Source organism: Bos grunniens, chromosome 13 (genome assembly GCF_055505025.1).
Source record: "Bos grunniens cultivar Pamir isolate PY7600 chromosome 13, Bosgru_T2T1.0, whole genome shotgun sequence".
In the NCBI taxonomy this organism is placed as follows: Eukaryota; Metazoa; Chordata; class Mammalia; order Artiodactyla; family Bovidae; genus Bos; species Bos grunniens.
The window spans coordinates 66,444,106-66,461,880 of record NC_141177.1 but is presented as its reverse complement, the minus strand read 5'-3'; the positions used below and the strand labels follow the sequence as shown (position 1 = coordinate 66,461,880).

Genomic DNA, 17,775 nt, shown 5'->3' with positions numbered 1-17,775 from the left:
TGGGGGGTTAGGGCTACAACAGATGAATCTGGGGGGAATTTAACCCGTAAAAATGATGTTCATTTTCAGAATTTTGATTTAACCGTTTTCTAATGTTCACTTTTCCAACTACGCCCTTTTAATACATTAGTCACAGTTATTTTTAAAGTTTTTGATAGTTCCCACATCTGCATCACCTCTGTGTCTGGTTCTGTTGACTGTTTTATCTCATGTTATCTTGTTTTTTGGGTGGGGGATAGCTTGTTATTTGGATTGAATGTTAAATTTTCTGTGTACAAGAATAGTAGAGACTGAAGCAAAGAATATTTACACCCATAAATGGGCATGGATGTTCTTCTATCAGGCAATTACAGCAACGTATTGCACTTGTCTTTACCTCTTTAAATAATTTTATTGAGGTATAATTTACATACCAAAAATCCACTCAATTTTAAAGTACAATTAAATGACTTTAGTAAATTTACTGAGTCGTTGCACTTCATTTTTATTGTGTTTTGCAGATAAACATCTTTCACAAACTGAAGGTTTGTGGCTACCCTACATAATCTGAGATTGGTCACAGACATAAGATTTTAAAATGTGTGAACTGAACTTATTCCAATAAAGTAATATTTCTAATTTTTAGCATGGTGGAGGAAGCTGAGTGGTTGAATAAAAAGATTACTATATATTAGATGTTGCAAAGCCTATAAATGGATTTTCTTGGGCTTGCATGGTGTCTTGATTTTTTTCTAAAACAATAATCACTGTTAGCAAGCCAGGAGTTATCACACAAGGACCCAAATGTTGGACACACACAAAGCCTGCAAGGGCTTTCAGCTCACTTCCTCTCATGCCCCGAGCCCTGCTGTCTGGCCATTGTGGGCATTTATTTGGGTTTGAGATCCTGGGGTAAGTCATGAGTTTGCATTTTTAAAACCCTAAGGTTCTGTCGCTTTCTTCCTTGGTTTTATCCTGAGTTATTCAGGAATGAACCAAAAAACAATGGAGAGAGCAGGAGGCTCACGAAGCTGGTCCTCGTCTTCAAGCCTCCTCACTGGGAGATGAGACAAGGGAGGAAGAGGAGACAGGATGAGGGGCAGAGAGGAGAGGCAGGTGTATTTCTGAAGATTAAGGAAGAAGCCTCAGGGCAACTGGCCACGTTGGGCCCTTGGGTGGATGAAGGATAGGAGGGGATTCTCATGGTGTAACTGAAAATGAAACACAAAGGCAGTTCAGCTCGGGCTGGTTTGCTTCATGAGTTCGGCATCTTAGTTGGCTGTAATCTTGCTGTAGGAGGTGATGGCGGAAGCAGGAAGATTGGTCCCAGCTGTTGGGACTTCACCCAGGGTGGGGTTTCTATTCTCACCATCTGTTCATGGGGCCTCACTGTCCATCTTCTTGAGACTTTGGTGTGATGAGAGGGAAAAAAAAAAAAAAAACTTTTGAGAAAAACAACTTTGTCTTTCTGAGTTGCTGCTGAGACATTGTATGCTGTGATAATCCTTCTCACACCCAGAGTCTGGACATCTGGATAAAGACTCAAATGGAGGATACCACTCCAAGTTCCCTCTTCAGTATTCTCGGGGCAGCTTTTAAAGTTACTGCTTACAGGGAAGCCTGTGAAAAATTAGTGACCTCCGCCCAAGGACTTCATGAGTAATAGATGTTTGCTCCCCTCCTCTCTACCTCTGGCTCACTGTGGCCTGGGATGGAGAATTGTCTTTCCTGGAGTCAGCTGGAGTCAGTTGTGCCCCACTCCTTGCTTTTGGGATCTGTAAGTGATGATAAATCCTTGCCTCTGCCTCCTTTGTGTGGATGCATTGAGACTTTGCCTTCAATCAAGAGGACCCCATGGGTTTTACTTCCCCAAAGCTGGAGCTGGGATGCTGAGAAAGCTCCCCGCCGACACCACGAGGGTGGCGGGTGCTGCCTCCTTCAGCAGATCACTGCCTGCCTGTTCTTCTTCTGTTACACCCTCTGGGCTCCTCCGGCTGTCTGGCCCCCATCTCGGCAGATGGCTCGACTTAGTGTCATAGATAATGTTTCTCCCAACCCCTTTCCCACCCCTAACTTGTACTTAACATTTCTAGCTGATAACTTTCTTTACAATCATCTAGGGAAAAGGTCAGTTTTCATTCCAATCCCAAAGAAAGGCAATGCCAAAGAATGCTCAAACTACCACACAATTGCACTCATCTCACATGCTAGTAAAGTAATGCTCAAAATTCTCCAACCCAGGCTTCAGCAATACATGAACTGTGAACTTCCAGATGTTCAAGCTGGTTTTAGAAAAGGCAGAGGAACCAGAGATCAAATTGCCAACATCTGATGGATCATGGAAAAAGCAAGAGAGTTCCAGAAAAACATCTACTTCTGCTTTATTGACTATGCCAAAGCCTTGGACTGTATGGATCACAATAAACTGTGGAAAATTCTGAAAGAGGGGAATAGCAGACCACCTGACCTGCCTCTTGAGAAACCTATATGCAGGCCAGGAAGCAACAGTTAGAACTGGACATGGAACAACAGACTGGTTCCAAATAGGAAAAGGAATACGTCAAGGATGTATATTGTCACCCTGCTTATTTAACTTATATGCAGAGTACATCATGAGAAATGCTGGGCTGGAAGAAGCACAAGCTGGAATCAAGATTGCCGGGAGAAGTATCAATAACCTCAGACATGCAGATAACACCACCCTTATGGCAGAAAGTGAAGAGGAACTAAAAAGCCTCTTGATGAAAGTGAAAGGGAAGAGTGAAAAAGCTGGCTTAAAGCTCAACATTCAGAAGACGAAGATCATGGCATCTGGTCCCATCACTTCATGGGAAATAGATGGGGAAACAGTGGAAACAGTATCCGACTTTATTGTTTTGGGCTCCAAAATCACTGCAGATGGTGACTGCAGCCATGAAATTAAAAGATGCTTACTCCTTGGAAGAAAAGTTATGACCAATCGAGATAGCATATTGAAAAGCAGAGACATTACTTTGCCAACAAAGGTCCATCTAGTCAAGGCTATGGTTTTTCCAGTGGTCATGTGTGGATGTGAGAGTTGGACTGTGAAGAAAGCTGAGTGCCGAAGAATTGATGGTTTTGAACTGTGGTGCTGGAGAAGACTCCTGAGAGTCCCTTGGACTGCAAGGAGATCCAACCAGTCCATTCTGAAGGAGATCAGCCCTGGGTGTTCTTTGGAGGGAATGATGCTAAAGCTGAAGCTCCAGTACTTTGGCCACCTCATGCGAAGAGTTGACTCATTGGAAAAGACTCTGATGCTGGGAGGGATTGGGGGCAGGAGGAGAGGGGACGACAGAGGATGAGATGGCTGGATGGCATCACTGACTCGATGGACGTGAGTCTGAGTGAACTCCAGGAGTTGGTGATGGACAGGGAGGCCTGGCGTGCTGCGATTCATGGGGTCGCAAAGAGTTGGACACGATTGAGCGACTGAACTGAACTGAACTGAGGGTAGTTTATAAAGGACAATGCATCACATATTACACATTATATGTCATATATGTAACACTTATCGAGTATTTGTTATATGTGGGGCACACAAAATGGTTTTATTAATTCATCTGATTTTCACGGCCACCCTATGGTGTGGATCTTATTATTACCACATGTGCAGAACTGGAGAGAATGTGGTTCAAAGTCAGTTAAAAAGCAAAAATTCCAAGACAAATCAAACAAAAATGAACACACAGATACAGAGAACAGAATAGGGGTTACCAGAGGGGAAGGGGCAGTGGAGGGTAAAATGGATACAGGGGATCAGCTGTATGGTGATGGAGGGAAAGTAAATTTTTGGTGGTGAGCACTCTGCAGGGTAGACAGAAGTAAAAATAAAACATTTTACAAATGAAACTTGCTATAAGTCTTGTCACCTCAGTATAAAGATCCAAAACAATGTTGAGTCAAAAGAAAAAAAAAATGAAACTGCAAAGAGTTGTTAAACACACTCTCCTCTGACACATTTAAATCTTTAAAATTCAGAGTCCATCACTCCATCTTTCAACTACAAAAGTGATTCGAGTATGGCTATGAGACTACAAATGAATATAATTGTGATATCAAGAAATGGATTGGGGGACTTCTCTAGCAGTCCAGTGGTTAAGAATCTGACCTCCAATGCAGGAGGCCTAGGTTTGATCCTTGGTCAGGAAACTAAAATCCCACACTCCAGGGGCAACTAAGCCCCAGCATCGCCCCTGGAGAGGAGCCTGTGTGCCGCAGCGAGGATTCTGTGAGCTGCAGCAGCGATCTGATGCAGCCAAAACGAAAATGAAGCAAGTAGATGAAAGGAATGGATTGGTCGCTTGGAGATTTCTGCTACTGAAGACTTATCACAGGGAAGAAACTGAGGGGTGATTTTCCCTGAGGGTGAATAGGCTTTTGTGTTCCAGAATCCAGGCTCTCCCAGGGATGCAGTTTACAGACTGTGTGATGTTTACTTGTCTGATTGATGGCTGGGTACCAGGGAGGTGGACCCACATAGGACTCTTCTGGATAAGGACCTCAGCTAATTGAGAGCTTCTGCTGAGACTGCCCGTGAGGCTGTGCAAAACGGTGTATCAAGGGGAATGGAGGTGGAATCCCTAGAAGGGGTCAGAGAGGCCTGCTGAAACCAGAGGCTGGAGCCTGGGTCTGGACAACAACTATCCAGAAATAATCAAGAAGTCAGAGGTGGCAGGCCTCCTCTCTAGTTTTCCTGAAAAAAACCCATGGGAAGGGAAGAGAGCCATTGCTTTGGGAAGGGTGCGGGGGTGGGGGAGGCGGGAGTCGTATCGGATTTTTGTTGATCTTGGCAAATGGAAGCTTGGGGCCAGATATGAAGACTTACAAAAATAGAAAATGTGGTGTTTTTTATATTCTGAAGATTGAGAAGCAGTTCCTTCCTCGCACAGCCAGCACTCGTCTGTCTGCTCTTCAGCAAGGCTCCTCTGGGCATGGACTTGTTTTCTCTTGGTCCCTGTATCGCAGTTTGCTGCCTTGGTTTCCCTGGGCTGTCTACTGCTACATGCCCGTACACTGATCCCTACAGATTTCCCTCGCCTTAGCTCCTGAGTCAGCATCTCCCAAACTCAAGGATGCTATCCCTTGGTGAGCAGTGGAATGATCACCCCCAGTCTGGGGACCAGTTGTGCCTGGTCCTTAAATGGCCCCCACGTCTTTGTGCTGTCCTTCAAGAATCTGAGTGTGTCCACGTGACCCAACAATTCTGCTCCTAGGCACACACCCAAGGGGACTGAAGACATAGATTCACCCAAAGGCTTGTACATGAATGTTCTCAGCAGCATTGTTCCTAACAGCCAAAAGGTAGAAACAGCTCAAATATCCATGTGCTGGCTTATGAATAAACAAAATGTGGAATATCTAGTTAATGGAATATTATGTAGCCAAAAAAATGAATAAAGTACTGATACACCCTACAACACGGATGAACCTTGAAAAAATTATGCTGAGTGAAAGATACCAGACACAGAAGGACATACTGTATGATTCCATTTATGTGAAAGATTCAGAACAGGCATATCCATAGGAAAAGAAAGATGTGAGGTTAGCAGGGACTAAGGAGAGGGGGAACTAGGAGTAACTCCGATAGGCACTGGGTTTCTTTCTGGGATGATGGAAGTGTTCCGGAATTCACTATTGGTGATGGTTATACAATGTCATGGAGAAGGCAATGGCAACCCACTCCAGTACTCTTGCCCGGAGAATCCCATAGACAGAGGAGCCTGGTGGGCTACAGTCCACAGGGTCACACAGACTCAGACACACCTGGAATGTCTTAGCACGCATGCATACAATGTCATGAATAAAAACAAATGAATTATACACAATAAAGTGGTGAATTTACTGTTATATGAATTACAGTTTACTTTAAAAGTTTAACATTCTTGGGACTTTCCTGGTGGTCCAGTGGCTAAAACTCTGAGCTTCCAATGCAGGGGCCCCAGGTTCAATCCCTGGTCAGGGAACTATTAATAGATCCCACATGTCACAATAAAGGTCGAAGATCCTGCATACTGCAACTAAGACCTGGTGCAGCCAAATAAACAATTTTTTTAAATTAAGATTCTAAAGCAAGAAGGAGGCAGAGGAGGAGGAGGGTGGGAAATAATCCATTAGCCTTGATCCACGGCCTCCTCCTCTGGGTGACCCAGTGTGACCCATTACCCTTCTGTCCTGAGGGTCCACTGTCTACTCCTCCAGAGGAAGGGCTATGGCTGAAGACCCTGCTACCAGGAATCACCTTTCCTGTTCCCACAGCTGTGTCCTCAACCCTAGCTGCGCTCTGAGTGGCGGCTGATAACCCAGTTCCCCAGCCCTGTAAAGGCCTCTGATTTGAAGGCCCTGGGACAAACTCCTACATGAGTCACCCTCAAGGTGTGGATACCGCAGGGACCCAGCTGCTCACTCCCTTTGGCCTGAAAAATAGGTCTTGGACTTTGTTCTCAGAAGTAAAGATACCATAGGGGCTTCCCTGCTGATTCAGTGGGTAAGAATCCACCTGCCAACGCAGGGACACCGGTTCAATCACACGCCCCATGTGAGCCGCATGGGAGCCACAACTACTGAGCCCTAGATCTGGAGCCTGGGGGCAGAAAATATGAAGCCCCCACAATGAGAAGCCTGCACGCTGGAACTAAAGAGACGCCCCCGCTCACCATCCCTAGAGAAAGCCCATTCAGCAATGAAGACTTGGTGCAGCCAAACATTAAATAAATACATAAAACAAATTTAAAAAATAAAAAAACACCCTCTTGTTTAGGTGGAAATGTGTCATCCTAGAAACATATGCTGAAGTCCTAACTCCCAGTGACTCAGCATGTCACCACTTTGGAAACAGGATCTCTAAGAGGTCATCAAGAGAAAACGAGGTCATTAGGATTAGGGTGCTTCCTAATCCATTACATCTGGTGTCTATAGAAGAGGGAGAAATTTGAACAGAGACAGGCATAGAGGGAAGGCAAGTTAGTAACTGGGAGTAACTGCAGTGACGCACTGACAAACCCAGGAACTCCAGAAGCTAGAAGACGCGGGTAGGACGGTCCCCCAGCGTCTTCCCAGAGAGCTGGGCCCCCAGGAACACTTGGATCTGAGACTCCTGACCTCCAGAACATCAGAGAATCACTTTCTGCTGTAATCAAGCACCTAGTTCTTGAAACTTTGTTAAGGCAGCCCTAGCAAACTAACACAGACCCAAAAGCACAGGGCGTCTGGGTGTGGATGGCGGAGCCTCACACGTTTTAAAAAAGAAACCGTCAGTATTGCTCACTAAAAGTGACAAAGTACTGACACACAGCAACTTGAATGGATCTCAAGGGACAAGAGTGGACCTCTAGTGGTTACAAACTGTACGATTCCACTTATATACCATCCTTCAAACGACAAGGTCACAAAGATGGAGGACAACTCGACGATGGCCAGGGCTCCATGAGAGGGTGCTGGGGACGAGTGCTCTCCGTCTTGACAGTGGGGGGCACAGACATCTTCACACATGACAAGACTGCCTAGAACTGAGCACACACCCTCCCCTGAGTCATGGAAAACGGACCAAACCTGAGCAAGGGCTGCGGTTGGCATTCGTGACAGTTTGCTGTGTGCCGAGTTATTCCGGATCTTAGCACTTGGAGAATGGAGGGAGGCCCAGGCCAAAGATGCCGCGTCGGCCTCATTTCACTTCCCAAACTGGGGGTTTTCGATTGTGCATCGGGAGCTTTCTCATAGCGCACCTGCTTCTCAGGACTGTCCAGCTTACCTGGAGATCCCAGGAAAGCAAGCTGCCTGCCCAGCAGCAGGATGGTAGGCTAGGCGAATTCCTCTAACGGAGGAATAAGGCACAGAGGGGAACCACGGTTGGTCCTCTCTCCCGAGCCCCCTTTAAATAGCTGAAATGTTCTTGGGGAAGAAAGATGCAGCAAGACTAAGAAGCGCCAGTGCCAGTGCCAGGAGTCGGGGAACGTTGGGTCAGGCAGCTCCGGGTGCGCGCCAGGTCTGGGCCTGGACGCACAGGGCAGGTGACCAAGCCAGCCACGCCGGGCGACAGCCCAGTTGTCACCCAGCGTCACAGGCCAGGACTGGCAGGGCGTGGGGCCGCTCGTTCGCAGGCAGCCCAAGGTCCAGGCCTTCTAAATCAGAGCGACAGACGCACACAAGCCAGGGGAGGTGACCGAGTGGAGTGGAAGCCAGGTGTGACGCCCACCGGCCGTGTTTACGGGAACGAGTCGGTTTCTCCCATTCCCTCTGCGCGGGGACACGCGACGGAATAAACCGCTGGGGACACCAGGGGCTGGAGGGCACAGCCGGCGAGGACTCCGGGCCTCCGCGGGGCACAGTCCGGGCCTCCGCGGGGCACATTCCGGGTTCCCGTCCGGGCGCGGCCGGAGGCGCTGCGGGGACTCGGCGGCGGCGCGGGGGTCACGGCGCCGCCGGGTTTTTTCCAGGGGAGGGGGCGGGGATGCTGAGTCACGGAACTGTCACCGCTTCTCACCTCTCTCCTGCCCTCGGGGGCTAAAGCAAAAGCGAAAGCGAATGCGGCTCGCGGGGCGGCCGGTCTGGAGCTGCGGCCCGCCGCCTCCCCCAGGCCGTGGGCATCTGAGCGCGCCGGCGGCGGGGCGTCCCGGCCGGGGCGAGCCCGGGAGGCGGCCGGCGGGGGCGCGGCCGAAGTCTGGCCATGTCCGGGCGGCTCCGGGGCCGCGGGGCCGGCGCCCTCCCCGCGCTGGGGCTGCTGCTGCTACTACTGCTGCTCGGATCTTCGGCCACGCGGGGTAGGGCGCGCGCGCCTGGCGGGCGGGCAGGGAGGCGGGCGGCCGGGCGCGGGGCGGCCCCCAGCACGAGGTGCGCCCCGCGCGCCGGGGACACGTGGAGGGACGCGGGGACCACGGGCTGCGGGCCCCGCTCGCCTGGCCACTCAAGGCAGGCAGCGAGTCGCCGGGCTTTTCATTCTACGTTTTCCCCAATTTCCGAGGCAAAGGGAAGAAGCCGGGGTGTGCTGCACGAGCTACAGTTGGGAGCTTTACAGCGATTTCGAGAAATGGGTGAGCCCCGCGAGGAAAGCAGGGAGAGCGTTCAACAGCCGGCAGTCCTCGCGGGGGTCCCTCCCCTCGACCAAAGCAGGTTATACGGGTGGGCGGCGGTACGACGGGGTACGGACCGCGTGCGTCCCAGAGGAGAGCAAACGTGTCAGGCAGGTTGCACACCCGGGGGGCCTGGCAACAGCTGGGAAGTCTCAGCGTTAGGAAACCCTGAGGGCGCGCGGAGGTAGGGGCCGCAGTCCGGACGGCGCGGTCCCAGACAAACCGGGAAAAATGAAGTGGAAGGATGGCTGGGTGTGTGTGTTCAGGAGGAATTTTAGACACACAGCTGTCAACTCACTGGGCAGACTCAAATGAGTGTCGTTCTGGTGGGTTTTCGTCCCAGGAGCTGGACAAGAGGGAGGAGAAAGTAGGGATGTATCCGCGTTTATCCGCGTTGGCACGCCTTAATCATTTCGCAGTCACGGAGCTGCGAGGGTCTGATGAAAGCTACAAACCCTCTCCTCTGAAAAACACACGAATGCACGACTTAACAAAACCTGCATATAGTTTTGGGGTTAAGGGGCCCCCAAAGGCCATCCATGGACTCTCCAGAGGAGAGTAATCCCGCGATCTGTCTGTGCACGTGTGTGTGTTTAAGGCAACACTTCTCATAACATATCCAGTCGGGTCAGTCGGCCGTTCCTCCACTGGAGGATCCATCCGCATTGGCCGCCGGCTGGCCTGCTGAGAATCCCCTAGCTCTTCTGGCTTTCCTGAGGTTTTTTTTCCCTGAGACGATGTTTGGATTTCCCCCCATATCTGAGAATCCGAGTTATGAGGGTGATGTCAATTCCTCCCACCTGCCTAGCCAATGTCCCGCATGACCCAGGGGAGAACAATGTGGGGCAAGTCTACTGGACGATATGAAAGTGAAATGCAGCCTTAGTCAGAACCCAGCAAAACCGAGAGCAGTGTACCTCCCAGGGCAGAGCAGGCTGCAGGCAAACTCCCTGAAGCTCTTCAGCTCCAGCAGCTCTTTGACCTCACAGAGGCACGGCTTCCATCTCTTAGCTCCTGATGGTTCTTAGTTTTTCCTAAACAGCTCTCTTGGGGGGCGGTTGACAGATAATAAACAGTGCACATATAAATTAAACAATTTGATAAGTTTAGAGGTAAACGTAAAGTCAGGAAACCATCACCACCACCACGAAAGTAAATATAATCATCACTCTCAGAAGCTTCCCCATGTCCTGTGTTCCTTTCACTTATAATAATTATCCTGAGAATTCTCCAGCTTGTAACTTGTATCAAGCAGTCCATTCTTCTTTATTACTGAGAATTGTTCTAATGCACGGATGTTGTAGTTTTTTTATCCATCCACTTTGTTGCTGGACGTTTTGGGAGTTTCTGGTTTTGACTATTAAATATAAAACTATTATGAACATTTCCATATAGGTTTTTGTGTGGACAGAGGTTTTCATTTCACTTGGGTAGAGAAAATGGCTGGGAGTGAATGGCTGGATAACATGACATGTGTATGCTTACTGTTTAAAGTAACAGCCAATCTGTTTTCTAAAGTAATTGTACTCATTTACATTCCCACCAGCAGTGGGCAAGAGTTCCACTTCCTCTCCATCCTTGTTGGCACTTGGTATGGCCAGTCTTTTTTTGTTAACTTTTAATTTTTTTCCAGTTTTATTGAGGTATATGTAATTGATATATAATATTGTGCAAGTTTAAGCTGTACAAAGGGCTTCCCAGATGGCACAGTGATAAACAACCCACCTGCCAATGCAGGAGATGCCAGAGACACAGGTTTGATCGCTGGGTCAGAAAGATCCCCTGGAGGAGGGCATGGCTACCCATGTTCTCCAGTGTTCTTGCCTGGAGAATCCCATGGACAGAGGAGCCTGGTAGGCTACAGTGCATGAGGTCGCAGAATCAGAACAACTGAGCAACTGACCGCACACACAAGGTGTACAAAGTGATGATTTGATATGTGTATATATTGTGAAATGCTTGCCGCAATAAGATTAACACATTCATCATCAGCTCCCATAGTTATCAAAAGAAAACAATTATGTGTGTGTGATCAGTCTTTCTCTTTAATCATCCCCATTCTAGTAGATGTGTAGTTGTCTTTCATAGTTTTAATTTGCATTTTGCTAATAATTAATAATATTGAGCATCTCTTCTTGTGCTTCCTTGCCATCAATCTGTCTTCTTTTGGTAAAGTGTCTAATTAAGCATTCTGCCCTTTAAAAAATTGAGTTATTGAATTATTATTGAGTTTTGAGAGTTCTTTATATTTTCTGGGTATAAGTCCTTAATTGGATATATGATTTGCAAAAAAAAATTTTCAGAGTCTGTGACTTCTCTTTTCATTTTCATAACAGTGTTTGATGAAGAGAAGACATTTTTAATTTTGATGAAGTTCAGCTCATTAATTTGTTCTTTTGTATTGTGCTCTTAGTGTCATATCTAAGAAATATTTGCTTAAGTCAAGGTTACAAAGGTTTTCTTCTATGTTTACTTCTAGAAGTTTTATAGTTTAACTTTTATTGATGTCTGTGATTCATTTTGAATTAATTTTTCATATAATATGAAATATGGGTTGAAAATATTGTATTTGTTTGGTTTTCCAAGCAAATGTGGCTATCCAATTTTTCCAGCACCATTTGTTGAAAAGATGATCTCTGCTGAACTGCTCTTACACCTGTATTCAGCATCAGCTGTTTGTATATATTGGTTGCTATAGACAAAACATCACTACATGAAAATCAATTATATTTCTATACATTAGCAATGAGTAATTGGAAACTGAATTTTTTAAATAACAATATCATTTGCAATAGCATCAGAAAGTTAGGGATAACTCTGACAAAAAAAAAAAAAATGAGAAAGACTACACTAAAACCCACAAAGCACTGCTGAGAGAAATTAAAGAAGATCTAAACAAATGGAGGTGTGTCATGTTCACGGACTGGACAAATTAATGCTGCTAAAGTATCAGTTCTCCAGATAAAATTTTTATCAGATAAAAATTCCAGCAGGCTTTCTTATAGAAAATGATAGACTGGTTGCAAAATTGAGACAGGAAATGCAAAAGACCTAGCACAATCAAACAGCTTTGAAAGACAACTGAGCTGGGGGATCAGCACTTCTGACTTTAAGACTTACAAAGTTGCAGTAATCAGGACAGCGTGCTTGCTAAGTGCTTCATTTGTGTTCGACTCTTTGCGACTCCTTGGAATGAAGCACGCCAGCCTCCTCTGTCCATGGGATTTTCCAGGCAAGAATACTGGAGTGGATGGCCATGCCCTCCTCCAGGGATCAAACCCAGGTCTGCATTGGCGGGCGGGTTCTTTACCACTAATGCCACCTGGGTAGCCGCCAGGACATGTTCTCCTGGTGTAAAAATGGATGAATAGCTAAGAGAACAAAGGGTACCTGATGTTTTTAAGTGAACTGAGAAGGGAAGTGGACACAGATGATTAGATTTGCTACTTGGCAGTGTGATCCTGTTCGGGAGTTATACAGAGCAGCTCCTTCCTTACAACTAGCTGGGTAAATGATAGTTTCAGATCTGTTCCCGCTAGTTTTCAGTGCTAATAGACAAAGCGAGTTGCTGTCATCTGTTCTGATTCAGGAGGCCTGATCTGGAGGGGAACGCATCATCTTGGCCAGGCAGCTTCTTAAAGACCCTCGTAACCGTGAGGCTTCAGGTGATTTGCCTAAAGCAGCTGGAGACGATGATGATTCGTTTGAAGCTGAATATCCCTGCTCACCAGCTTGGGTTTTGTTATGCAGGGTGCTGGTGTGCCTAAGGGTGGTTGTACAGCTTGTGTCTTTAAACATTTTTTAAATTAATAAGCCATTTTTCAGACATCTGGGGAGTTTTGCTAAAACTTTTGTCAAATCATTTTTATCTCATTTTTGCTTTGTGCTGCTACTGATGGCAAAAAAGTGATACAAACTTAAATGTACAAAATATAGGATTTGTTGAAATCAACCTGAATGCCCAACAGTGGAGGACTGCATAAATATAATGGGGTTGCTTTCAAACAGTACGCACCGTATGATTCAGTCTTTACTAGAGATCTAGAGTCGAGAGATGATAGGTTGTGTGTGTACGCGTCTGTGTCTGTGTAGTTTTCTGCCTTTTCTTGTCTTTCCAATGTAATTTGCATTGCTTTTGTAATAAAAGGAAAAAATAAAACTACAAAAGAAGTAACACAAAAAAGAGCTAGAATTTTGGAGTTTTTTCTAATTCATCTTTAGTTAATTATAACCAATCCTGTTTGGCAATGTTTTGGTGGCTTTGTAAATTTTGCAGATTGCTCAAAATCGTGCTCTATAAAGTCACTGCATATAACTGCATTATATACATATATTTTACAATCCTTTATGACTTGTTTAAATAATTCCTTATTGTTAGAGTTGTTGGTAGGCTTCTGTTACCTGCCAAAGGATGGATATTCAGGTTGTTTCAAAATCTCTGATATTCTACACAGCATAGAATAAAACAAATAAGGCAAGGGGAAAGCCCTCGAAATCTTTTTTAAATGGCATAAACATTTGAGGATATTCTTTTGCAATAAAATCATCACTCTAGCTAACTTGTATTGGGCTAGATCACTTCTACCAAACTGATTTTACCCAATAGCACATAACTAAGTAAATACATGTATAAAGTCCCCTAGTACATTCTCCTGGAGTCGTATCCATGTTACTTATTAAACATGATTGGTGTTATTTGAATGTTTCTACTTGGAAAGATGATTTTCTCCTGCACAGCGGGAAGGTAATTAAGGGCTGGGCCCAGGGGGTATTACTGGAGCTGTATGGTGGAAGAGTCGGACCTCTCTAGTGGCTCAGATGGTAAAGAATCCACCTGCAGTGTGGGAGACCCAGATTTGATCCTTGGGTCAGGAAGATCCCCTGGAAGAGAATATAGCAACCCAATCCAGCATTCTTGCCTGGGAAATCCCATGGAGAGGAGCCTGGCAGGCTACAGTCCACAGGGTCACAAAGAGTTGGGCACAACTAAAGCGACTTAGCATGCATGCACGTGGTGTACGGGTTACTCTTGTCAAGAGTGTGGAGAATAAACTGTAGGCAAGAGAGTCTGGAGGCAGGAAGCTAAGCTGGAGACTTTTGCAATAGTTCCAGTAAGTGGTGATGAAACCCTGAACCAAGGCGGTGTTGGTAAGGCGGAAGGTGGGGGGCAGATTTCCTCCTGAGTCCTTCGAGTATAGAATGTATTTCATTCTTTTGTTCGTCCTTCAACCTACAGCCACTCAAGTCTCCCAAGCTTTCAGAAGTCATAATTTAAGGATTTGAATGATGATGAGTCTACCTACCACACAAAAGGTAGACTGGGAGGCTTAGTTAATGGGCCTGAGAGAGCTGATGAGTTAAAGGCATGACCTGGGTGTAGCGGGTACTTACACTGAGTGCCAAGAGGAAAATGTGTGTTGGCTTGGCTGGTGCTTCAGCCAGAATAAAGAGGGAGAATGGATTACTGAAAACACAGAAAGGCTTTTATGCATTGGCTACATCAGTGTCACAATGAGCACAAGGGCAGCGATCATATCCTATACGTCTCGGTATCCCACCAGTCAGCGTGCTATAGGCGTTTCAACAGCAGAATATGAGGCAGGAAATGCTGAAATGGATTCTGACTTTTCTTACAGAATGGGAGGAGCCTGCTACTCTTGAGCTCTGGATTCGAGAGTAGGCCAGGATTACTTACTCATGTTAGAAAAAAGTCTGATTCACAGGTTTTGGGAAGTAGAAAGAGGTGTGGCCCTACACAAATATTTTGGTGACTTCATTTAAACAATCGTTAGGACTTGTTATGTATATTTTTTGCCTACTTAAGAATTTTGAAAATCCAAGAATCTTACATTTTCTCCCATTTCCATTACTTCATCCATTCCATTCTATAGATTAGTAAGCTGAAAACTAACTTCAGAAAACACCCATCACATACTGGGCTTAGCTCCTGTAATAAGAGTACCTGAGAACTATATTCAGGAGCTTTCAGTGTAGTAAACAAGGTGAGATTTGCTTCACTAACTATCTAGAGGACAATGTTATGAGAAGAGAAATTATAATTGAAGTATCAAAAGGTGTGACTAAGGCCTCTGAGATGAAGATTATTGACACAATCCAATGTGTTACCTCCATTGCACTTGTGAAAGTCTAGCTTCGTAAAGTGAGTTACTGACCAATATGTGGTTGATTGGCTGCGCAGGTGGCTCCGTGGTAAAGAATCTGCCTGCAATGTAGGAGACACAGGTTCCATCCCTGGGTTGGGAAGATCCCCTGGAGATGGGAATGGCAACCTACTCCAGTATTCTTGCCTGGGAAATCCCATGGACACAGGAGCTTGGCGGGCTATAGTCCATGGGGTTGCAAAGCGTTTGACACAACTGAGAGGCTAAGCATGCACACACACACACACACACACACGCACACACACACACTGTTCACAGTGGAAAGTAGACTTCCTTTTTCAGTAAAATGACAGAGTAGACATTCTGAAAAATTCTGCTGGAAACAAAACACCCAGAAATGATGAATAATAGATAGAAAACATCTATTAAAATCCATAGCCAATAAAATATGTAATCAGCTGTTTAAAGTAAAAATAATAATAATGTGGTATTTATAAGTAGAAGCAAAACATTTGAGAGAATAGCAAAAGGCTGGATGGAGAGAAATGAAAGTATATTGTTCAAGGTTCTTATACTACACATGTGAAGTAGTATGATTTCACCTGTGGGTGAGCTGTGATGAGGCAAAGACATATACTACAGATCTGAAAGCAAACACTGCAATAACACAACAGAGTGTTACATTTAGTAAGACAACACAGTAAATGAAATGGAATCATGAAATTTCTATGGAACCACCTGCATAGAAAATCCCATGGAATCTACAAAAATGCTAATGGAATGAGTGAGCAAAGTTGCAGAGCACACAATCAATTTACAAACATCAATATACAAAATACTAGCAACAATTAAAAACTGAAATAAACATAATGTCATTTGGGTTGTAGTAAAAATATGAAGTACTTAGGGATATATTGACAAAAGATGTACAAAATTGATACACTGAAAACTAGAAAAAATTTCTGAGATAAATTACTGAAGACTTAAATAAATCAAGAAAGACTGTGTTTATGGGTATTGAGAAGACTCAGTACTATTAAGATGTCAGTTCTTCACCAACTTGATCTATAAATTTAATGCAATTTCAATAAAACTTTCAGCAGGCTTATTTTTTTCCAGTTAGAAATTGATATACTGATTCAATAACCCAGTAAAGGACCAAAGTCAGCTTTGAAAATGATTAAAAAAGTCAGAGGATTTATACTACCTGACTTCAACAATAAAGCTACAATAATCAAGACAGCAAGGTATTGGATGTCTAGATGAACAAATAGACAAATATATCATTGGAACAGAATGTCAAGTCCCTAAATAACCCCACGTATACTTGGTCCTGGGTACAGATCCTATACCAACACCGCTGGAGACCCACCACTGCTGCTGCTGGAGACGCTTTTACATGCACAAACCCGTTAAAGATAACGAGGGAGCGTTTGGCTGCCACGAAAGGAAAAGGCAAGACGACTGAAAGCTGCAAGCCTGAGCGCCAGGCACAGCGGGCCTGCCTAAGACTGAGGCTGGACCAGGACAAGAGTCAGCTTCCCCTGGCCCCACCGCATCCAGGCAAGCAAATGCCAAGTCACAAGCGCAGCCATCAACTGCCCAGGGTGGGGTGGGCAGGAGTGTGGAGAGATAACCCCTGTGGTTTAGATAAACAGAAGAGGACTCAAGATGAGGGTGGAGCAGGAACACTGAGAAAAACCCCCGCCACTCCAGCCCCCAGTCGAAGCACTTGTTGCTCAGTCACTATGTGGTGTCTGACTGCAGCCCCATGGATTGCAGCACACCAGGATCCTCTGCCCTCCGTTATCTCCCAGAGTTTACTCAAATTCACCCTAAGCACAAGAAAAGACTAAAAGAGGGCTTCCCTGGTGGCACAGTGGTAAAGAATTCACCTGCCAATGCAGAGGACACAGGTTCGATCCCTGCGCAGGAATATCCCACATGCCACAGAGCAACTAAGTGTGTATGCCACAACTACTGAGCCTGTGCTCTCGAGCCTGGGAGCAGCAGCTACTGAAACCTGTGTGTGCCCTGCAGCCATGCTCTGCAACAAGAGACGCCACTGCAGTGAGAAGCCCGCACGCAGCAACTAGAGAGGAGACCCTGCTCACTGCAGCGAAGACCCAACACAGCCCCCGCCCTGCTCCATCCCCTGCTAAAACAAACAAACAACAAAAAAAAAAACTGGGGGAATTTGAAGCCAATGCTAGTCTGAAGTTAACCATAGCAACAACAAAATCTAAATCCAATTCAACAACTGACTTGACTGACTGGACCTTTCCCACATCATCAGTTTAGCATTAGAAGTGTTCACACTTTCAGGTATAAATACTGTTTATCTCAGTTCTACAAATATGGTTAAGCATTCAATCAAAAATTGAGCCATGCAAAAAAATATGTCTCAACATACTGTATGTCTATGTCACAACAACAGAAAAGTCCCACTATGAAGTGAAAGTGAAGTCGCTCAGTCTTGTCCGACTCTTTGGGACCCCATGGACTATGGCCTACCAGGTTCCTCCGTCCATGGGATTTTCCAGGCAAGAGTACTGGAGTGGGTTGCCATTTCCTCCTCCAGGGGATCT

At 45.7% G+C, this 17,775-nt stretch overlaps 1 protein-coding gene and 1 long non-coding RNA gene across 11 annotated transcripts in view; one reads left to right on the top strand and one right to left on the bottom strand.

Annotated features, from left to right (window-relative positions):
- Nucleotides 1–371: 371 nt before the first annotated feature.
- On the bottom strand, nucleotides 372–8,613 carry LOC147361157 (uncharacterized). Its single transcript, XR_015139838.1, has 2 exons — nucleotides 8,480–8,613; nucleotides 372–1,386 (listed from the first exon to the last, which is right to left on the bottom strand). It is a non-coding gene; the product is annotated as an uncharacterized LOC147361157 (long non-coding RNA).
- Nucleotides 8,614–8,622: 9 nt separating this feature from the next.
- The window catches only part of IL15RA (interleukin 15 receptor subunit alpha), a 36,526-nt gene continuing 27,373 nt past the window's right edge, over nucleotides 8,623–17,775 (top strand). For 8 of the 10 annotated variants that reach the window (XM_086334791.1, XM_086334790.1, XM_086334787.1 and 5 more), the window contains exon 1: nucleotides 8,623–8,756. In XM_086334791.1, the coding sequence (XP_086190917.1) occupies nucleotides 8,663–8,756 (94 nt within the window). In that variant the 5' untranslated portion in view covers nucleotides 8,623–8,662. Of the gene's footprint in view, nucleotides 8,757–8,802; nucleotides 9,027–17,775 lie in introns of those variants that run through there. The other 2 variants (XM_086334783.1, XM_086334782.1) reach the window with 2 other exon arrangements.